The 23180-nt window shown below is 39.7% G+C and overlaps 3 protein-coding genes across 4 annotated transcripts; 1 reads left to right on the top strand and 2 right to left on the bottom strand.

Annotated features, from left to right (window-relative positions):
- Positions 1-237: 237 nt before the first annotated feature.
- Positions 238-5972, top strand: LOC110068888 (synaptotagmin-7-like). The gene is made up of 4 exons (XM_020776307.2): positions 238-438; positions 545-1449; positions 4035-4170; positions 5088-5972. The coding sequence occupies exons 1-4, from the start codon at positions 426-428 to the stop codon at positions 5402-5404; spliced, it is 1371 nt and encodes a 456-aa protein (XP_020631966.1). The 5' UTR covers positions 238-425; the 3' UTR covers positions 5405-5972.
- LOC110068889 (sonic hedgehog protein-like) lies at positions 5894-11095 on the bottom strand. Of its 2 annotated transcripts, XM_020776308.2 has the most exons (4): positions 10904-11095; positions 9056-9502; positions 7400-7603; positions 5894-6945 (listed from the first exon to the last, which is right to left on the bottom strand). In XM_020776308.2, the coding sequence occupies exons 1-4, from the start codon at positions 10956-10958 to the stop codon at positions 6416-6418; spliced, it is 1236 nt and encodes a 411-aa protein (XP_020631967.1). In that variant the 5' UTR covers positions 10959-11095; the 3' UTR covers positions 5894-6415. The 2 variants fall into 2 exon arrangements, with proteins under 2 accessions (XP_020631967.1, XP_089151494.1); XM_089295368.1 differs by lacking the exon at positions 10904-11095 and having other exon boundaries at positions 9056-9605.
- A 923-nt stretch (positions 11096-12018) lies between these two features.
- LOC110068887 (uncharacterized) lies at positions 12019-22887 on the bottom strand. Its single transcript, XM_020776305.2, has 6 exons — positions 22487-22887; positions 18016-18284; positions 16276-16475; positions 14908-15043; positions 13912-14587; positions 12019-13469 (listed from the first exon to the last, which is right to left on the bottom strand). Exons 1-6 carry the CDS (start codon positions 22720-22722, stop codon positions 12983-12985), a joined length of 2004 nt encoding a protein of 667 aa, XP_020631964.2. The 5' UTR covers positions 22723-22887; the 3' UTR covers positions 12019-12982.
- Positions 22888-23180: the final 293 nt, after the last annotated feature.

Genomic DNA, 23180 nt, shown 5'->3' with positions numbered 1-23180 from the left:
AAACTCATTCTCAATACTTAAAGCCACTAACCTTCTCCCTTTCGTTTTCTTTATAAGGAATGTACTAAAGGCTTTGTTCAAACTGATTGGAACGCGGTACGTTTTCAGACGGTCAAAGTCACTTCCGGTGGCTTTAAGCGTGACAAATTTAATCGTTTTTTAAGAGACCTGATTGGTTACTGAAGTGAACCGGAAGCCAGTCTGTCCACAGAACACGTAAAAACGGGAACATAATTTATTTTTGACTCTACCACTTTGCCATACGAGCGTGCTAATATCCAACGAAAATGTGACCTCGCACTTTCGACACCTATCTTCGCCCAAATCGTAAAATCTTTCTGTTTCTTTTAACCATGCAGAAGAATGTAAAAGGTTTTTGGTTCTGTTTTGATAATCGGCCGATGACAAACCGTCAAGTTTCCTAAATGGTCAACCAAGGTAAGTGTTTCAGTCCTTTTTGTATTGTTTTACTCGTCAGTTGACAATATTTACAGTCCGCTGTAACAGCACTTTAATCCTTATGTTTTCGTTTTGTTTTTTTAAGTTGTTTTGGCGGTTGGTTTGGGGCTGGTCGCTGGATTTGTCGTCGTAATTATCTACTTCATGGTACAGTTTATTCGCAACCGTTCTGTGAACAACGAGTATAAATATAAAAAGCTGACTTCTGATCCGGCTTATGGGTCTCGAGCAGTTATCAAACAGGACATTCCACCGTTCTATATTCCACAGTCTGTTCCCGTACAACTCCAGCAACCGATAAGGAGTGAGAGATCGGGAAGTATTTCAAAGGATGACTATCGAAATGGACACTCACTTCTGTCGGCGACAGTTCACAGCGTCAATGTAAAAGGCAAAGCGGAAGATCGCGGGACGGGAATTCAACTGAACGCTATCAACACAGGTCCTCTCAGTCCGCCGCTCACTCCACGATCCCTAAAACCTCCCCGTAAAATTTCGCCGACGAAAAAGCAACTGCCCCAGAAAGAAAATCTCTCACTCCCTCAGCATAGAAAGGTCGCGGTTTACAAGAAATTTCCCGACAGCAATTTGGGAAAATTGGAGTTTTCCCTTTACTACGATCAATCGTTTCGTTTGTTGCAGATTTACGTTATCCGCGGGATAAAAATCGCGAGTTCCGAGGACAATGTCCCACCCGATGTCTTAGTAATTGCATCGTTGAGTTTTAGTAAGAATCAAATTTGGGAGCAGAAAACTCGAATGGTGAAGAATTCAAATGATCCGCAATTCAATGAAAAATTGGAAGCGCACGGGATAACCTCAGCAAAACTTCATGAAAGTACGTTACGCTTTCAGCTCTTCAATGATGGCGCCAATACAATAATTGGGGAAGTTGAATACTCACTAAAGGAACTTCCTGCGAACAAGTTAACAAGTCAAATACTTCCTCTCGTTCCAGTGGAAATAGATGAAACTTACTGCAATATTGAGGTACGTGCACTTAATAACAACATCTTATTTTCTTTCATTGCGTTACTATTTCGTGTCACTTTGTTTATTTCTTTTCTTTTCTCATGGTCGCTTCGAATCAAAATGATTGGTAAAGTTACAAAATCTCTATAAGTAGAGAATATGAGCTTTAGGAAACCAGATATCAGAAACAACTCAGAGGAATCTTAATTAATTGAAGTAAAAGTGTTTTAACGGACCCAAATGCAAAACAGTCAAACTTTCCTCGTTCCAATCTATTCAAACTTCACAAAAAGTTTCTCGCTTCAGTGCGCACTTTATATTTTCAGTGTCACAAAGGTTTTTTTTCCTGATCATAAATCGTATATAAATCTATCTTTTTATCTTTTAAAGGCCCCTTTTTTTACTTCATATTCATCATTTTAAAAGGCATTTTCACCAACATAAAATTTTAACTTTTTTCGAGTGAAAAAAAAATCACTGAAGACATATTTCATGGGTAAAAATAGAGAGACATTCGGAAATTCGAGTTCCTATAGGACAATGAAACACGTCAGAAAGTCAACAAACGTGACGCAAATACATTATTTTTCCTGCTTGCTGGAAAAATACACTACAGTTCGAAAAATTAGACAAATTAGGTAAACCCTGAAATGATGAGAGCTCGTAGTTTCAAGCACGTAGTTTCACATCCTTGCGTCTCGTTTATATCTGTTTATCAGTGTACATATATCTCATGTATAAGGGTTAGGAAACATTTGGAGCTTAGTTTTGCCTAATTAAATCAAACAATTCCAGAACGAGCCGCTAGAGGGGACTTTAAATCTGAAAACGTCTTTATTTATTTGTTATTTTTGTAAACTATCCGAGAATGCACTCGATCTCTCATCGTCAAATACCAGATTACCGCACTAAAGGCGTTTTTGTAAACGCCCTAAAGGTGGTGAACGATGAAACTGGCTAACTTCAATTCACAAAGTCCATGCAGCTAAAATACGCATGATGAGGCCATGAGTCGTGTAATTGAAACGGTAAAACCCTCATCACTGTAACATGTTTCATTTACGCTCAGTTTACAAAAATAAAAATGCCAGTTTATTGCTCTTTAAGAGCTTTGAGATAGAAGGGTATCATTTTTGACATTTCAGGGCATAGCTTTTTAGCTAGGCGTAACTCGCAAATTCCTGTGTATCAAAGAAACATTCTATGATTTGGTATTCGGTTTCATTGTAAGTAAGTTTGTAATTAATTATCTACATTTTTACACTTTTTGTGGTTTTTGTTTCATCATTCTGCACTGTTTGACATGGTCATGGTTACTGCACGTTCCCAAGTGACTAAAAAAAAACAAACAAAGAAAAACAAAGAGATTTTCGATTGTTTTGACGAGGTAAGGTTACTCAAAAAGTTCAAGTGAAAGCCATTTGCTGATAGACAGAATTCCAACACGTTTTTTAATGCACAGAAGAGCAAAGAAGTCAAAGTAGCAGTATTCCAGCCACAATGATTACTAATGATCTCTATTTAAAGACAAAAGGGCTAGGTGTAATTACATGTGATGGGGCTCTTTTTCGTTTTACGTCACTGTAGAGTTCCAAGGTTTGCATCGTGGCTTCTAGACAACTGAAAATATTGGCAGTCTGAAATGGGTTTTGCCGTTTAATGTACTTGTTCTTTGTAACTGACACTTCAAAACTCAAAGACTTCCACGTGTCACTCGTTTTTAAAGCAACACTTTAACCAACTTAAACCATAGAGTGAATCAATATTTCTTTTTGCAGACCGTTTGGAGTCCACAACTCTCTTGACGTCGAAATTCTATAGTAACCTAATACGAAAAAGAACCCCATCCCGAAAGAGAATTATTTGACAATTCAGCCCAAAAACTTGCACACTAATAGCGTCCTTCTCCTGAGAGTCTTCAGTATAATCGATGTAATAATATCTCTGATTGGTAGATACTTGAACGCAAGAATTCGTTACCAGGCATCAGCCAATCAGACATAAGCAAACGCGACGGAAATGGCTTCTGCTTGATACACACTGTAAATTCTCAGAACAGATTGCCATAGAAACATAACACAGCTGTTTGGAGAATTGATTCCTTGAGCTAACTTCTTACTGGAGTCTTCCTTTCGTGCCATGCGTGTACAATCTGCTGCTAGTTTAGTAAACACTCCTTCTTTATACATATATATAAGAACATTGTTTTTCCAGACCAGGGTGAATTTTCTTGTTTTTCTGCCGATTCTAGGCTGAAAATACTCTCACTTTAGTTATAGCCTATGAGATTTCCGTTTTAGAATGTATCTTGGTATCATTTACAAGTGTTTGGTGTCTAGATGGTGTTAAATTTTGCAGCCAGACTGCAGGCAAAAAAGCCTGTTATGACACATCGCAAGAGACCACCAGGGCTGTTTTTGGGCTAGTTTTGCCGTTTAGAGAAAGGAGGAATTTTATATTGTTTGTTAAAAACATATAATTGTATTGTATCTCAGCCTCATTCTTAAAATTTCGCAAATTTCAGCGTCGATATTCTTATGGCACAAGAGTGTAACAGGGCTATAAAGTAACTAATGATATTTTCAACACGACTTGTTTTGCAGGAGGCAATTCCAGTTTCACCCTCAGAACTTGGTGAACTGTCGATATCATTGTGTCACAACCCAACGGATCAAAAACTTACAGTCAAACTAAACTGCGCTAGAGCTTTACAACCAATTACGAAGGATGGGAGACTAAGTAAGTATTTTTTATGCAACGTATACTTTGAATGAGATCGGCTCTTACTTGGTGTAAAAGACACAGCGGACGTAAACCAATAGAGAGCAAAAGTACAAAAGAACAAGGAAACAATGAAAACAATAGGTTGGTGAGGCGGTGCTTTTTTGTGACGTGTTCTGTGTCTTCTACACCAAGAAGGAGTCCACAGATCTGAGAAAGGAAATGCATAAGAGTAAGACAATTAGGCCGGAGTAGTTATGTTTTGACTTTTCTGGGAAAACAATAACGTCATTTTCTTTCTAACTAAAATAAGACATTTTGAACAGAACATGATCTACGAGAAGCGAATAAACCCATTTCAGGGTTATTTTTGTTCTTCCACGGTCTCGAGACTAAAATATCTTTTGAATAGTCCCAATTTGTCTTGTACGTGTTGTCCCTCAGTATTTTGTTCTGTTGTCAGGACAAGTCCACTACTCCCGAGCAGAGAGACGTTAGAGTAAAATGTCAACAATTTGCCCCAGCCAGCGTTCGGAGAAAGACATCTCATTGCTGAGTCAACTGAAGCATTAAAATCAGTAGCCTACTTCTCACAAATTATAGATTAAAGAAAGTTCGTAATTCCATATTATGTTGCGAAATACCACCAAAGATACAAATGAATTGGATAACATGCATGATTCTACCAAGCAAAATAGAACAAGTATTTGGAGGAAAGGAGAGGATTACAAGGCTGGAAATGAAGTATAATTCAGGGGATCAAGTTTGATTTTGCGAAAGGATGTCGAGAAATGAAAACAGCCATTATGGTGAAAGTTTTACTCTTGTGGTCACTATTTTCTTTTGGAGGGTGGGAGGGTGGGTGGGGGCCAAGGGCTTATAAGCGGGAGGGCTTATAAGCGGCAGTTCATTAATCGATTTACCCGCTTTTTCAGATCCTTTTGTTAAACTCGAGGTTACCTTCTGTGGAAGAAAGCTGAGCAGTCGAACAACAAAGACCGCGCATAACACTTTGACACCAAACTTCAGCGAAGTGTTTGTGTTCGACATGCACTCGGACAAACTGCCGCAGGTCACGCTCATGTTCAAAGTTAAGCATCGAGGAAGAATGCGTGACGTATCGATAGGCACGGTGCATCTTGGGTATTGCGTGAATGTCGAGAGCGAGTACAAGCACTGGGAACAAGTAATGGAAAAGCCACACCTTGAAATAGAACAGTGGCATCCAATTCAGGATTATTTTGTCGAATGAATTGTTTTCTTTACGTTTCGTGCTTTAAAGTTGTAAATAGTGATGTTAGCGCAAAACCCGGCAAATTTGCAATCTGATTGGCTTCGCAGGCACCTAGCACTGACTGACAGTCGGTATTCGGAGCCGGAGCGCGGGGGTTTTTTATGTATCATTGCCAAAAAGAATGGTGTTCTATGTTAAATATATCAGCGAACTTGCTTCTTTCAAAACAATTAGAACAAGTAGTCACAGGTTACACAATGAGAGATTTGTAGAGGCCAGTGAGCTGCATTGTGTATCATACTTTCCCGGGCCGGGGTTTAAAAGGTAAAGTTTTGTGTGGAAATACCATTTACCCTAGTTAGTTATTTAAAGGTAAGAATTTGGCGGCTTATGCCTTCGCTGAGCAGTTTATACAAAACAGTGGTTAGCGTTATTTATGAGCTACTGAAGATAAAATATGAAGAAAGATGTAGTGTTTTCTCGTTTTGTCAAGAACAAATAGTCGACTTCGGCAATACATATTTAATAGTTAGTAATTTCAGAGAAGATTTACAGTGCTATTTAGAAATTAAAGAGCTGTATATAAGCCCTGGTTGTTTTGTATCAAACGAAGAAATGACGGTTTTCTGTCACGTTACTTATACAGTTAAAAATCCATCGGTCTTTTTTATTATCTGTTTTAAGCGGTCTATTGAGATGAGTGGCTTCTTATCTCCTTCTGACCAACTTAAGACGCTTCACGAATGTTTACTTGCATCAGCTCACATCTGCATATTTAAAAAAAGACCTGCAAAAAGGTACTCGGGGAAAAAAAAACAACTTACAACCTTGTCAACGTTTTAGTGATCCAGGGCAATGTTAATAATCATTACTGCATTACACCTATTGTCTGATTATAAGACCACCTTTAACTACCTATTTAAAAAATGCGTAGCTTCTCTGTAGCTCTTCGAAGGCACTATTAGAAATTCTTCATTTATACCAGCGTTTTGGCTTGGCTTTCTTCCGCGCTTTGTTATGATAAAGAAATCATTCGTCATGCCAGTCAAAGACTGAGGTGATCGTTTCCTTCCCTCCCATGACTTCGCTGTCTGGCCCCTGATAGAACATTTCCTCTCCAAAGACCCTTGTACCAATGGGACGCAGGACCCGTTTTAGGTAACTATGTGCGTATTTTCCCCTGGCTCCTAGTATCTGAGGGGCCCAGTTATAAAAGCTCTTTAGAGGGGCCATAAGAGAGTCAGCCAAATCATGGTCCGCAATGTCAGCATAACACGACACCAAGACTCCATCCACTATCATGGTCCCTTCCTGGGTAACTGGCGCAAAGGCCCCCTGCCTTTCAACTGTCGAGACCGCTACCACCATCTCAGGAATGGGCCCCCGGCACTGTGGAGCCTGGACGACAATGCGGTCCCCGGGTTTGATTTGGGACGCATGCACTGAGCGGGAGGTATGTTCTCCACGGGGACCTCGCAAAAATTCAATTTTGAAAATGAGATGAGCTTCGCTGATGGTGAGTTGGGTTTTGCTTTCAGTCGTGATGTTAATAAATTGGCCTGGAGATTATTAGAGGAAGAAAAGAATTAGACAAAGTAAAATCATAAGAAGGGAAATAAGTGTACTCAGGTTAAAGCGAGAGAGGCGTGGAGGATTTCTTTTGAACATCAAAATAGCGATCGCGGAATTTAGGGCTGACATCTTTTCCACTGTCAGCATAGGAAGACTAGCTCCTCCCTAGTTCCCTTCTCCTTCCTCCTACAAAAGATACCGGCTATCTTGTGGGTTAAAATTAACGAATTATATACAGCACTGGTGTCTGACATCGAGAGAGAACAATGTTGATACTTAACAAGGCCTCTCAGCTGGCGCCTTCTTGGGCCTGGAAAAATCAAGCTAGCTTTTTGGAGGGGGGGGGGGTGGGTGGGGGGCGTTTACATTTCTCAGACAGGTATTTTGGGGTGCAATTACGGACTAAATGAACGAAGTCTATTCAAGTCAGTAACATCTTACCTTTGTAGTCAGGTTCTTGCTCCAGGAACGTAATGACAGGACTGAACACAATCTGACCTTTCTTAGTGACTGTCTTTACCGTGTCACCGATGGCCAGGTCGCTGATGGGAATCTTCTTTCCAGATCTGAGTTCAACTTGTGACTTGGACGGGAAGCAGGTCGATCCACCAGACTGCTGTACATTTACATTGGTTACACATCCAGCTGAAGTGTTAGAAAAAACACAGATGTTTGTATAAGTAGTTATAACTTTGATCATCAGGGGTCTTGAAAGAAATTTTATTGTTAGAGGTCCAAGTTTTTGGTGTACCTTCGGAAAATCAGTTGGTAGGTGGTGTTACGAGAAATTTCCAATCTCTATACTCTGTGTTGTGTATAATATTTCCCTCTTATTCTCTCTTTTAACTAAACTAGATAATACGGTTATAATACTGAAGGGCCACTTGGCTTGTATGAAGACTTTACCTCTTTTTTATGATACTGTTAAAGTAATAGTAGCTCGCCCAGAATAGCGTGGCTAGCTGCGAGCTACTAAGGCTTGTAAAGGAAGTTTTGTAATAATAAAGTACTGTTACTGTTAAATGGTGGTGCGAGGTGGTGTTACCAAGAATTCGGTATTCTTTTTGCTAAAATTTGCATGCGTTCTACAAATTCAGCCAGTGAACGAACTGTGCTGGAATTTTAGCGGAGCTCCGGCGGCCCGAAGGGCCGCCAAGCGGAGCCCCATACTCATATAGGAGAGAAAAGGAAACCCATGAGTTGATTTTCTCATGGTCATCATGGCTAGCGGTATTGCTCGTGGGCGCGTACGCACGACGGCGACGACGACGACGACGACGACGACGGAGTCGCGCAACATGGCCGCCATACTCCAAATAATAGGTTGACAGAGACATGCAGTCTTGGTTTACCGTGTACTTCTTTGATATTGGACATCCATGTTATGATCAATTGACACCTGTCAAACAAAGGTATCCGCTGACCAGTATCACGTGACCATATCGCGGGCTCAAGTTTACAGCTTATCGAGGTCGCGTGTTTTTTTAAAGTTGACCGCTGACCAAGTGCTGGTTTTCGATTGGATCGCGGGCTCATCTGAGGTTAACTTGTTGAAAACAGGGCAGGACTGTTCGGAAGTCGGTTAACGCTAACCAAGGATTAAAAGTTAACCGAATTATAACTTTTTTTTCTATACAAATGTTTTTTGGCTGCTTTGGTTTGTGTATATAGTGATTATTAAAACTCAAAACAGAAGGCCAAACAATATACAGAAAACCGCGCCGCAAAGCTACAAAACTGAAATCAAAATTCTACCTTCTCCTGGGTTATTTGGCTCTGAACAACGTGGTCCAGGAGCTACGCTTTTAGGCTGGCCTAAATCTATATATTACTTTTTCATTCAATCTTGACGGACCCTTTAATAAGACTGATCTTTATATGAACCTTCAAGGATCATATAAGAGAAACGTAAGACGTCATAATAACGAAATAAAATGACTGATAGCACCAAATCTGCGCAGGAAGATTAGAGATGTTTAGAGAGCTCTCTGCTCTGTTTTGCGTCACCCTGTTACTCGCTCTCGATTCTCCTTTCTTTCCAATTTTTTCTCTCCAATAATTCTTACAATAACTCATTATTCATTCAGCAATTCATACCTGTAGGAGCGGCCCACAAATGAGCGGACTGGAAATACTTAGGACCTTTCCCCTGATGAACCCCGTTCCCATTCCACAGCAGAACACCGCAATCTTCACTTGCCTCGCTGCCACTGACTTTGAAGGACATTATTCCAACTTTGCCACTGAAATCTTTCGTCTTGTTAGACTGGTCGGGTTCTCCATACATTTTCTTCAGATAGTTTAAAAGTTCATCTCGTTCATGAAAGTAAAAGTAGTTTTTCAAGCCTTGCTGGCTCCCAGGCTCCTCGGTTGTGACATTTAACACGGCACTCATGCGCAGTATGCATGTGGCATTGTCCGGTAACTTACGCTTGTTAAGGTCTTTAAAAAGGTACTGCTTCACGTCCTGGTCGCTATAAAGTCCGCCATAATCGATGTTACCAAGATACATCTCTTTAAGAACTGAGAACTGTGGCAACATTTCTGTGGAAAGGGTTTGCACAAAGGTTAAAAGAGTGCTAGTTGTTGTCAAACGGGTGAACTGGTTAGGAACCACTTTTTTGGGGGACATATCGCCCAGTAAGAACTGTTCACAGACTTATTAATGAGTTAAACCACGGAATCATGGAAATAAACAAATCAGCAAAACTTGCTTAATTCAGAAAATTCTGGAAACCCAATGCTGTGACGCAATTCATCGTCAATAAGAAAACACTTGGTTATTCGGACATTTTCCGTTTCCATAGATAGTCTGAAAATATATGATGACCGCCTTCGGAAAATGTAGCTCCCACTTCCAACTTTTAACTTCTCCTCCCGTTCTCAAGTCCCTAATCCCTATGACTTGGAATCCGGCCCAACTTTGTGCCAACAAAAATGAAAAACTGATAAAAAAAAGAGCAATATCTGGAAACACAGGTTCGAATTTTGATGCTGATGCTAAATATCTCTCAAACCGGGTTCGATTTTGTTCAAGATGGATTTGCACTGTCGCATGATTTTATGCCTGTAAAAAAAGGAAAGCGTAAAGAAACCTTCAATCAGGGAAAAACGCATAAAATAACACGACAGAGAAAATCCATTCCATGCTCGACTGGCGCTTCAAATCGATCGGGTGCCGCTGGCGTAGCCTGTATGGAGACGTCCAATCTTTTTACGATTTTAAGAAGGAAATCCGTACATCTGCTTACATCTAGAGGCAGACGCCAACGCCATTGTGGAGCGTCTCAATTTGTTAAAGCTGTTGTTGCCTGTGGCCATAAAATAGCAAACCACACTGAGAAGAGATCTTTTGGTGGCGTGATATAACAGGCGAGAAAACGGAATGCTTTGGCAAGATAGAAGCATGTTTAACATTCATTGTAATTTTCTTCGGGCAGGAATGGCAGCATAGATGCGCGTTGGAAAAACAATGGACTCGCCGCTGCAACTTCTCCTGAAATTTTTGAAGCTTGTAAGTCCAACGTGAAATTGAAAAGAAAAATGTTACAAAAAGTTCCATTTCAGTCAAAAAATTACTGAATTAAAACAAAAACCATCACAAATTTAGTTCAGATCGTCTTTTTTTTCAAAAAAGTTCAGGTATTGCAGCTCAGGATGAAAAACACGTTCTTGACATACAATTTAGCAGCCGGACCAATCGTCTCAAGGATTTTTATTCGCTATCTCACGGCATCCTTGGTCTTTTCTGTGCATGAACTGTCTCGAAATCTCATAAACACATTGCCAGATTACAAGGAAGGCCTTGCAGTGTCGCGTGATATTTTTATTGAACCCCGGTGCGGATCAACAAGACACTAAGCTCTATGCGGCTTCCAACGCGTAAATGAAACTAGGCATATCAAACCGTAAAATACAACACAGATATAATGAAGTAATACTTACTTGAAAAAGCCACAGGAATAACTAATACCAGCAGTATCATTATCACCTGCTTCATGGTGGGCTTTGAACTGCAAAGTCTTTTTTTCTAGGTCAGGGAAGAAACACGTTTGAGCAGGGAAGTTACCTTAGTGGTGCTTAATTGAGCATCGAAGGCTTGCAGTACTGTCCAAGGGTGAACGCGCATCAATTATTTAAGATTGTCAATTTGTTTCGTATGGTTCCCCTTCGCGACACAGGTGGCCCTATTCAGCATTGACACTCCGACTCGAAAGTTTTGCATTTAGATGGAAGTGGTTTTGGCAGGGATACAAAACGTTTCACCAAGTCATCGCCACTAAAAATGCAGTCAAAAATCGTTGAAATAAAATTAAGCTTTTCTCGATATTTTAAGGCGGACCAAACCACTGACCCAATCAGTTGCCACAAGGATGCTTGTTAATTCAAACCCAATTTTCCTCGATCTCCATGACGGAACAAGACTGCTACACGCACTTTACATTAGCAAGCAGAGTAACCCAGAGAGGATAACCCGAGGGCTGTGAAAAAGACACGGTCATGGAGGATTGCTTTGTATTATTTAAATTGAAACATGTACACTAAACTAAGCCAGTATTCCCTATCAGCGTCTTGGACGAGAGCCAGGGGTTTATCGAAAAACTCGTTGAAATTTTGGAACACTTCACTGCGGTTCCTAAAAAATTAACCGCTAGGAACGACCCAAAGAGGCCTGTTTTGGCAATCCTTCACTTGCGATTTTTTGCATAACTAAATATACCGTTTATTTCGAGAAGATGGAACATGCCCCAATTTGCCATGCAGGTGTTTTATGAGCGACCTCGGAAATCATGTTGTGGTTATTTAACTAATATAAAAGCAATACTGTGCTTTGGACCGAAGAATATCGAGCGTTTTGTCACTTGCGACCCTCGCAAGCCATATACAAAATACTGTAGAAGTGATTCGGTCATTTTGACTGTAAAATGGTCAACACTTGCAGAACACCAGGCGTTGGCGTCTAAGACACACCTTATCTTACTAAGCAACAGTGTTTCAAAAATACGTTTCCCGGCTGTATTACCAAAGCGACCAACCACTTAGAAACAAAAACAATTCGCTTGGTTTTAATATATTTTTATTAAGTGGTCTCTTCTTGAGGCAATTACAGAAAGGACCAAACGGTCTACAGCTTTAACTGCTCACAAAGTAAACATAAGATCTTTTTGGAAAAGAAAAATATTTCTTTATAGCGTCGTTGTTAGCAGGTGAAAGCAACCGGTTATTTTCACTTGTTTGAAGTGAATCAGTAGGCAAAAAGAACTGGGTCCTTTCGCAAGCCACGTCGTTAGTAAGTCTATGAAACCTTACTCAAACCAATCGTACCTGAAATAATATTGTCATAATGTTTCATACAAAAAATGATAGCATGAAAAATTCTCCAAACCGACTCATTCTTTTAAATGTTATAGGTGTAGTTCGGAGAATTCAGTGGCACATCATGATGTCTCCAAATACTTGACAATATTTTTTACTCTAGTTACTGATCTACTGTATTGTGTTGTAACTGCAAGGAGAAATAAGACGTTGATCACTGTGGTTCACCACACAACGCGCAGTAAGGTGAAGCGTGCCGTGAAAATGCTACGAACGAAACTTAAGGTTTATTAAATGGCGAGACCTCTACGTGGAAAAGCTACATGAATATGAAAAGCAATACAGTTGACAAAATGGTTACAATATAGAATAAAAAGATCATGTTCGTACAATACAAAATCTGCACCTAAAAAATAAATTGTGACTTCACAAATATAACTTATTCAAGAATCAAGCCTTAGCTTGCTACATTACAATATTTACAAAGTCGCTGGACTCGGTAAATCTCTGTCACAGACAGGGCCTCGAGTTTATGGTTCATTCATGATTGCTCATCCATTTTTCACGGATTTTCTCCAGACTACAGTTTCATTTCCATGTACAATGGAGCATTACTTCCACAAAGTTATGGACATGATCAGCGATCAGCCGAGTTGATCGATCTCAGTCTGACAGCGACACCAGTGCTTGAACTGTCTTGGGATTGTTTTATACCTCAATGATCGCAGCCAGAAAATGAGTGTCAGCGCTAACCCATTTTCCAGGGCTGTCTTCTTCATGAACAAACATGAGTGATTCTTCCTTTAAAGTCCAGGGTGAGCATACACCGGTTTTGCCATGACAAAAACTGTAGTACTTAGAGCTCTGTCGGATTCTTGTCACAACCATATAATGGTGTTCACCGAGATAACTTGTCTCTTTACTGACAATGACTGGGGAGCCCCTCTGAAGAAGGTTAATTATCAAGTCTGTCCAAGGGCCATTCTTCCCTTTATGATCTCCTCGGTGAATAACCTTGAGCTCTCGCCCCAGGAATGTCTTGATTCGCGTCATTTGAGCAGGAGAGGTTACTCCTCTACCGTAGGGCGAACAATGTGATCCAAGCTTGTGAAAGATTCGGCGTGTCACGTTCTCCACCGATGTGTCCATTGTTAAAGGCAGATGTGTGGGCAAACCTACAATATGACTTATTGATCTAAGAAAGAGAAGATTTACATTCAAATTCGATTAAATTGTAGTACTTTTCCAACACAAGATTCTCAGTTAAATAAAATAATGAAAATTTTTACTGAGTAGCTCACAGAATAAGTCACAGCACGTAAGAAAATCCATAACAAGACAGAACATAACGCAGTTTCGCCAAAATTGACACATCAAAACTTGATTTAAAGCAAAGATGGCGGTGTAATTGACCAATGACTCGTTTGTAACCTGTTTTCTACCAATCACGCCAAAGGGTCATTCAGCTGCAATATCAACTGTGAATTGTACTTCTCCCGAGCTAGCCATTGGCCTATTGCTTTACAAGGAGTTCTAATGTTCTTGATGACTTACCTCTGAGACAACACCGAGATAACTTTAGTTTTAGTTTAACGACCACCACTCGAAATCCACCCTAAATTACGACAAATACTTACGGGTATCTTGATTTGGAAGTCCTCGCCGCCATGTTGTCATAGTAACCGAGTATTTTTGTCCAGGCCACTGGACCCGAGCCCGACATGCATTGGCCGTTTTGGGGCTGGCGGTACCTTGGAAACAACTCTTCGTGAGGAATCCTGAAATATTCGTCAGACAAAGCGCGCCGATTTCTGCTACTTCTGAGGATAATGCCGTAGTTAATGATCATATCTCGAGCCCCGCGGGTTCGCAGCTCTACTTTGAAGCGTATTTCTCTTCCTTCAAGATGTCTTCGCACGAAACTCTCATCTGCATCGACTTTCACTTTGATGAAGCGATCACCCATCTTTGTCAGTTTGAAGAAACGTTTGCTAACCATTGTCATGTCCAGGTAACCTTCTCCTTCACAAACGCCACACAACACCCGGCAAAGTCGTTTCTGCCAATGTTTCTTCCAGTTCTTTGTCTTCTTCATGTCACCGTCCCGAAGTCCAACAAACTTGATACGGACTTCACGGAACCCTTGTCCGAGTGGAATCCGGACCGAGTCGCCCGGACGGAGTCCCAATTCCGCCTTGAACCCATCTTCAGTCTCTTCCACTTGGAAATTAAATTCCGTTTCCAGGCTGGTTGGTTTTGCCGTTGGCTCAGTTGCTAACGGCTTAGCTGGTGTTGTGAGTTGCGGTCTTACACCTTAAACAAATTGTGACAAGTATTTAGATTACAATAGGGTCCGAAGCATGCACGAGCGAAACAAAAAGAAAAACACCCTCGCATACGACTCAAAACGCACTATTAGAAGATGACGATGAATTCACCAATACAATGTCTGTTACTGCAATAAACGTTTTAACAATCAAGTAAACACTCAAGTTGCGTTCATCACAGTCAGAAAGAAGCCTTTTGATAACGAAACCCAAGTCTTAGCTCTCATGTTATATAGCCTGCAAGCACGTTTAATATTGTTCCCGGAGTCCTAAAACCCATTAGGGACCCTTATACACGTCATTTACCTGTCTTCATCGACAGCCACTGGAACCTATTCCACTCTGGCATCTTTTGAACTCGTTCAGCCAACTCGTCCCATTCTTTTTTCAAGCCCGGTAAAGCACGGGTAACTTGTTTGTCCAAATTCCTCCAGTTAATATTCTGTGTGATAGATCATCACACTAGTTACCAACAATCTTTATTACATGGTAAGATTAATATATAGTCACCCCTAACACCTTTTTATCTTGTCATTGGCAAGCAGACGGGTGACGTAAACACAGAAAATAATTAACCAAGAGATATGGTCTTGATTATGTATTACCAAATTTTCAGAATTAACAACAAAAGCAGTGAGAATTAATATTTCACGCTGAAGACGAGACTTGCCACTGATTAGTTGGCTAGTAGTCATCACAGTCCGACTTTGGGTTGAATAGAATAGAGTGAAATAGAATAGAGTGAAATAGTATTGTATGCCTTTCAAATAGATTTGAATCTGGACAAATTTGTTGTTATTCCCTTCTTCTCACAAGAAATTCAGGAAGTAGCTAAGGGCGACATAGCATTAACAGTGACAATACAGGAAGGTCAAACGGAATAACGAAAAGAGCGCTGTCCCGTCTGCTATTAGAACAGGATTGGGGGATAAAATTGGCGTGACAATAAGAGGCTTCGCTTCTCAAACTACGAAAAGGGACAGCTCATGCCGAGACTTCTACGTGAAATTCAGCACGAAAATTCAACCCTTTTCATAGCGGATTTTATGATTAAGTTAGTCCTAATCCGCAGTACAGCGATCCTTTATTCTAAAGAGACGATGTCGTTATAAGCAGCAGCTTATCAGGTTATTTTTGGATCGTGCTTCTTCAGAGTCCATATGTTTATATGTTGATCTTTTATATTATGCTTGTAGATCTTAGTTGATCGGTTCTGACCTGTGCTGTCTTGTTCACTAATCCACTGGATAATCCGCCAAGTATGGCTTAACTGCCATTATTCTAATTAATCCGCCCACGCGTGTCTCACCTCATTGCTTTGATCTCTCAGTAAGTTTAGTTGGCATGGTTAGTATAAACCAGTAAACAAATTACCATTTAAGTCTACCTGGGAAATCTTGCAGGCCCGAATGAGGGTTATATAGTTTTGGTTGAATTTATCAGTTCTCTTAACAATGACAATTTCATGTCAACTTTCATGAAAGCTATCAAACAACATACATGATCATGTACATGTAAGATGTTGTCCGGATGAACTGACAAATTCTCGTAACTAGAAACTCACTAAACTTATGGCAGTCAGTAGAAGGTTTCCGATTTAAGCTTTTCAAACACGATTTTTTTTTGAAACTGCCATGTTTAATTATTAAAAACAGCCTTAATAGAGATACACACCCAAGAATCAGTATCAACACTCCTTGTCGCTGCAACTATTCTGTTCACATCAGTGTCTTCACATGCCATAAGCCCATCAGGTCGCAGTCGATACACTTTGTGACAGCCATAGCCATTCTGATTGGCTTGTGCAGTAAGCACATCTGAGGGGCTTGGTAAAGCTCCTTCTTCAACAAGACGGTGGTCACCAGTTTGCCTCGCTGTATGAAAACAGAACTTTTAGTACAACGAACATACAGTTACATGTCCAGTCGTTTGCTCTCTCCTTACTTCACTGGTATTTAATTTTACAATGCAGGAACCCAAGTTGCATTGGAAAGATTTCTCAGTGAAAGCATGCAATTACTAATCTACAAAACGCACATGTCCACTGTTCATGTACATTGTAAGATATTCACTTCTGGGATCATTTTTTTTTAATCTATCTATTTTGAAAGGTACATCTGCCAGGATCAGAAACAGCTTTTGGGTATGTTTTTTGCACATCAATCATGATTTTCATAGTCTGTGCACAGAAGTTTAATTTTGAGCACGTGAGGGATGCAAGGGCACGAGATTGACACCCCCTTGTATTCAGGCTTTTAAAAATTCCCTGCGGTTAATGCTTTCATGTGATCTCAACAAACACAGGGTAATACATGTGCATGTGATAAGAAATCCAAACAGATATCACACTAGTAAAATTTGCTGCACAGTAAATTTTGTGAAGTTGGTCCAAATTCAAGTGTAGCTGTTGCAGGTTAACTTTACCCTTGGTGCAAATTGGTATTTTCCCTTGTTTTTGTGTAATGGTAACACGTAATTATTTACTATATGGCTAACTCCATGAGCTGGCAAGATGACCCATATGCTGCACTGTGATGGCTACCTGAGTAGGTAAGATGGCACTTTCTTGCCCACTCAATCACACGTGTGTGTACCTGCTGTGGGCTGCAATAAAATTTTGTTCTTTTCCATATAATAAATCCTTTACTGACCAAGCTTGTTTAATCAAGATGGCTGGATATTGGGTGCTTATGGACCTCAACTACTTCTTGGTCCATAAACATGCAAAAATCCAGCCATCTTCAGCTGACTGAACAAGCTTGGTCAATAACCCAAATTTATATGAAACAAAGGAAGATACAAAATTGTGCCAATGGTGCTAAGGGCTGTCATTAAGGGTCCTAACATGTAACATCTGTACTTATGCTTGATTTTTCCTTGATGCTATGGGAGAAATTGCTTGTTGTTGATACAATTCACCCACCGAGTAACAAGTTTGCTATGGGTGTGGAGAACAAGGCTACTTGTGACTCAAAACTTAATGACAGCCCTGGTACCTGCTGAACCACAACATAGCCAACCCTTGCCTTGGGCTGTGTACCACCCATATATCTAAATTGGAGGTCAAAAATATCAGATTTTGAACACCTGGCTTCATTAGTGTATCTAAGTGTAATTTTCTGCCAAAATTATCTGAAATGTATCTGAAATAAACTTAGGCAAATCAACACTCCTGTCTGAATGCAAAAAAGATTTCCATGCACATCTCCAGTAGGACAATTTCTACACTCAGATTACAAAGATGATTTGTTTGGGAAAGCCTCTGATGGTGGAGAACACAACATAAGAGACCTCCACCAGAAGAGTCCAGTGAGCCAATAATTATGTCACCATATCCTGTACAGGTGCGTTCACAGGTTATACATACATAGTAACCAGACCTAAATCAACCATATACACTGTACATGTACTTACCAGCTGAAATGATAACATATTTTTCACCACTTTTGCCATTCAGTTTAGCTTCCCAATAAGCAACATACTTGTCTGGTAGATCCTTTCTAAAGATAGGCCTCAAACCCATTATGTCATCCTGACTTATAGCGTCTGATAGGGTGTAAATTTCCTCCTGTGCCTCCCATGATACATTGTTATTGTGCCATGATGTATTAGATAAAGTTGGAGGATGAGTAACCAAGATATAATCATCACCATAGTTCCAGCCCTTGTTTCTGTTTTTGTTACTGAAAGGTGGAAAATGTGAGTTGTCGTTATGAAACAAGGAGGCAATTGTTAGGTTAAAATGTGTGAGTGAGACAAATTTTATGACTTTGTGCACTTAACAATCTACAAAATTAATGTTTAAGATGCACCAGTTACATACCACTCATAATTTTAGGAAAACAGGATTTTTCGGGTAAACAATTCTTGCCAGATTATACAAGTATAAAGGACAATAAGTACTATAAATAGGACCTGTGTTATTTTATGCTATTGCCAACATCAAAAACTGAGCATGAAGAAGTTTGGGGAAGGGAATCCCTTAATCGAAACAGTCCCACCACAAAAGAACATGCAATGTGGAGTATGGAAATATGGAATGTACCCTTCATTCAGATGTTACTTTCTGGCTATTTAGTCACTGCTGTAAGTTCATCCATGTTTGTTTTTTGATGAACTTATGACACATGTTCTGGAGGGTATATTGTAGCCTCCACACAGGTGTATTAACTAACTAACTGACCATCAGTAAGCTATTCTTGACTACTGACCTTTGTGCAACCTGACTTTTGATTATAGGTAATTTGCATCTGGCTTAAACATTACAAAAAAATTTACAAAATTTGTGTACTTATGAAATCATTTTAAAACACTCTATTTGTAACAACTCAAGTAATTCTTCAAAAGTTGCTGTTTTATAAATGTCAACAAATACACCTTTTTGCAATGACAACTTTCATACTTTCAAAACAGTATTTAGGAACACTCAAAATGCATTGTCATCTGACATGGTGCCCAAAACATTGCTTCTTCTCTAATAGCTGTTCTGTTACTGCGATGATCATTCTTCACTTTCATCTACAACTGCAGTTCATATATGAATTATTTCATATATACTTCACATCATTTCACTCCTCACGGGAAGATATGAACCCAATTAATTGACCTTGCTCCCAATGTGTGGCTTCATAGCTCAGTTGGTAGAGCATCGCACCGGTATCACAGAGGTCATGGGTTCGAATCCCGTTGAAGCCTTGATTTTTTTTCAGGCTTCTTCTTTCCAATTGTTTAAATTGGAAATTTTACTGCGATGATCATTCTTCACTTTCATCTACAACCGCAGTTCATATATGAATTATTTCATATATACTTCATATCATTTCACTCCTCACGGGAAGATATTAACTCAATTAATTGACCTCGCTCCCAATGTGTGGCTTCATAGCTCAGTTGGTAGAGCATCGCACCGGTATCGCAGAGGTCAGGGGTTCGAATCCCGTTGAAGCCTTGATTTTTTTCAGGCTTCTTCTTTCCAATTGCTTAAATTGGAAAATTTACTACGATGATCATTCTTCACTTTCAAATTCACCAGTGTTAAACAACTAATGTAAACAACTTTACCTCCACTACCTCTCCACAGATTTCTAAGTTAAATGCACCATTTGAAAGCTCCGGAAATTTAGATTCCGCAGTTCATAATGATTTAGAAGCCATGGTATGTTAAACAGCCTTTACCGGTACATATGTTGTTATCCATTATCTTTTATATTTGTATTTCATCTCATTTCTGAGTTCTATTTAGACGTGGCTTTTTGCCAGATCTGTGACTACACTTGACTGGACCGGAAGTGCTTTTAAATTTGTGAGCATGCACTCCATCGAAGCGCAGCCTGGAGCCATGAAAACATATGTATTCTCTGGCTAAAATATATAATTTATGTTGTAATACCGAGCCAAAAAACGAAAATAGAAAAAATACAGAATATCAGTCGGCTCACCAGTAACCAACGTTGAAATTGCCTGGTATTGTTGATGAAAGATTTGCGCTCGGCACAAAAATTGCCCGGGGAAATTGCAGTCAAAGGCCTCCGTCCATCATCTCGTGTTTCCTCGCACATATCCACGCCAGGAACCATGCAGGCTGGTCCACTCAGCTGTAGTCACAGACTAGATGAAAGCTATTGATAAGTTTCACCCCTTGTCTCTTTTCTCTTTCAATGCGCAGCCGTTATGAAACCTGAGAATCTTTCCCCTCGATGAGAGTTAATAGTTAACGACGATAATAGAAACTTGAGACGTAATCGGAGTGTCATAATTACAAAGTGGCAGGCGAGATAATATTCGGAAATATAAACCGCTTTCGCTTCATTTAAATCCCTTTTGAACGACTCAAAAAGACACCATAACACAGGTAAACAGCACATTTATTTTTACTGCTGATATAGTGTTTGGGTCCCCTATGCCTTTTGTTGTTATAACCACTGTTGTTACAAAGGTAGTCAGCAGTGACAGACAAAACAGAAAAATGCTCATTGTAGGCTACATGTGGCAGGGTAGCTGTCCAGAAATAGAATTTTATCAGCAACAAGTTCAATTTAATCCTATACAGTTAAAACTATTAAACCGGGCTGCAAAAAAATTAAAAGGACTGAACTTTTAGAAATGCTTTGGTCATGATCAGGCATAGGTTTGATGCATATTTAAATTTTCTTAAACATGTTGGTCTCTTTAAGTGACCTTTGTGAGTTAGACTGAACATTTGTTTGGGCAAAAATAAAGTGAATGAGCCAGCCACACAAGGTTCCCCTATAATTTCTTTCAGCACTATTGTTTATCATCTAAATAGACCTGCTTTAATTCTTTCAGATCTCTTTCATTGAATCCTTTGATCTCCCAGCTTTTTCATATCAAAAGACAGGGGATATAGATCTAGATGTGTCTGACCATTCAGAGATCCCACAAGATTAACTCAGGTCAAGGGGTTGATCAATTTATAGATAATATTAATCCCTAATAAAACTCAGTCAAACCATTCTTGACAGGTTCTCATGGCTCTTCCTCAAGACAGAGTGTTGATTTCATTTTGTGGGAAATCAAAACCCAACTCATCTTACAATACATGAAACTTAATCTTCAAAGGAAAATTGCTTAAGTTTATGTTTTTATCCTGTTTGGGCTTAATTGGAAACGTAAATAACATACTTAAAAAGGTATGCTGAGTATTTCCCATAGTTTGACTTATAGTTTTTGATAGAGGGAAAAAATCTTTCAGAGTGCACTTTAAAAATGCCAAACTGTAATCTGGCTTAAAAAGATTTCAATCAAAGAAACGGGCTTCATGGAAAATCCAGTTACAAAATCTCATTGGATTTTACGGTTATTATTGAACTGAAAAACTTGTGGGATGGGTTTGATTATACTAAAACCTTAATCTGACTAGGTTGTGCATGTAAGGTGCATTGAAGCCATTTGACCAACTTCTGGAATTCTAACCCAATATCCGTAAAAACCCGCAAAGTGAAATCCACTTATATAATTAAGATTAAAGCTCTTTTAGGAGGCCGAAAGCTTTATATGCACGTGTAAATCACCGCTTCTAATTCCACTTCTTTGGTGGCATGGGCTTTTAAAGACAAAAATTTACAACAAAAAAATGCGTTTCTTATTGAGACTGAAAAGCCGTTCAAGACAACGCACAAAAAAGTTCATTAGGAAGCTTCTTCCGATGTTAATGACAGAGTTGAACACCCAGAACAAATTTTGGCGCCGAGTGATTAAAGTGGTTTAAGTCAATCCAGGTTGTAAGTGTCGAGGTCAATTAAGAAACCTTCTAACTAAGAATTGTACTCAGCCGGGTTGTTTCGAAATTTGCACGGCTTTTACTTGTGCACTCACAATGTTCATTACAATAACAACAGGTCTATTGTCACCGTCAACAGTGAAAGGGCTTGAGCAATTTGTAGGTTAATTTCGTAGTCAATAAGAGTAATTAGGCAAGCATCAAAGCGACCATTCATTGGTTCAGTGTCGATGAAAATTGCAGGGTTCCATCAGATACCGTGAAGTGGCGAAGACGCAAACAGCGATCTCCGCAGCGCCGACAAATTAAATTTACCTTTTATCTTTACGACGATTTCTTCCGGAAAATAAAGCATGGGGTTTTACCGTGCAATTATGAGCTTGGAATGCCTAAGCGGTGTCTTTGTGTTGGTCGCCTCCAATGACACACACAAGAAAGCCAACGAACAAACGAAAGCTGTGGTAACTTTAAAACCAGTCCGAATAAGTTCATTACATGGATCGAAATAAAGCAAACATAGATGGTAGAATAGTCCAAGGATACTTCATTAAAACACTCACTGACTTCAGCGTAAAACTAGGCTCTCATGCCATTTACGTCGTACGACATGTTTACAGAACCGCTTACTAAAGAATGAACACTCACCTATTTGATTTTTCGATTGCGTAGACGACTAGAAATCCCACTAACAACACCAGAATCAGAAGGCAAATGAAAACACACGTACGAGGAGATCTTCTTCGTCTTTCGCCTTTGCATTCCACCACAACTTCTTCTGTATTTTCGACCGTCGTTTCGTCCTCCATGTTGTCTGGACAGAGTTGCGTCGTTTCCCCGTTCGGTGGTTTCTCCACAGTGGATTTTGCGACTGCCTTTACCATTTTAACTCCAGATCAGCTGTGAACGAACCAAAATATGGAAACCTCACACTCTGTGGATATTTCAGCAATAATGAGCACGTTCGGCCGCGCTACATATTTGTAAACCAGTGCGATATTTGATCTCTGCCTCTTAATCATGGATGTGTGAGATTGACAAGCCAATCATCAACTATCCGCAGCCGGAACCGGAAATTGAAAAATAACAAAGCTCGATATTCCGCGCTCACCAGGGCTACTCACGCAGCAAATTATAAGAAAAGAGCGAGGAATAAATACTTTAGAAAGTAATATATTCAATACAAAGGTATTTTATGGGATAACTACTTTTATATACGAGGGAGCAGTCAAATAGTAAGTACAAAGTCACGTGCGGGAGTATGTAATCGGGCATATTTAATTAGTGGGAGCACCCTGGACAGTAAGAAAAATACTCAAGTCTAATTTAAAATGATATAAAC

Source organism: Orbicella faveolata, unplaced genomic scaffold (assembly GCF_042242905.1).
Source record: "Orbicella faveolata isolate gen_17 unplaced genomic scaffold, um_ofav_v1 contig_26, whole genome shotgun sequence".
NCBI classification, from domain to species: Eukaryota; Metazoa; Cnidaria; class Anthozoa; order Scleractinia; family Merulinidae; genus Orbicella; species Orbicella faveolata.
Note: the sequence above shows the minus strand (reverse complement) of the source record. Positions and strands in the feature narration are given on the sequence as shown.

Bases quoted from the DNA above. Each gene is read 5' to 3' on its own strand.
- LOC110068888 (XM_020776307.2), top strand. The intron at 1,450-4,034 runs GTACGTGCACTT...CTTGTTTTGCAG, and splicing joins AAACTTACTGCAATATTGAG to GAGGCAATTCCAGTTTCACC. The intron at 4,171-5,087 runs GTAAGTATTTTT...CCGCTTTTTCAG, and splicing joins TACGAAGGATGGGAGACTAA to ATCCTTTTGTTAAACTCGAG.
- LOC110068887 (XM_020776305.2), bottom strand. From the start codon at position 22,722: ATGGTAAAGGCAGTCGCAAAATCCACTGTGGAGAAACCACCGAACGGG. The intron at 14,588-14,907 runs GTAAATGACGTG...AATTTGTTTAAG, and splicing joins GTGGCTGTCGATGAAGACAG to GTGTAAGACCGCAACTCACA. The intron at 13,470-13,911 runs GTAAGTATTTGT...TCTCTTTCTTAG, and splicing joins ACTTCCAAATCAAGATACCC to ATCAATAAGTCATATTGTAG.
- LOC110068889 (XM_089295368.1), bottom strand. From the start codon at position 9,590: ATGTCCCCCAAAAAAGTGGTTCCTAACCAGTTCACCCGTTTGACAACA. The intron at 7,604-9,055 runs GTATGAATTGCT...CTAACACTTCAG, and splicing joins TTTGTGGGCCGCTCCTACAG to CTGGATGTGTAACCAATGTA. The intron at 6,946-7,399 runs GTAAGATGTTAC...AATAATCTCCAG, and splicing joins GCAAGAACCTGACTACAAAG to GCCAATTTATTAACATCACG.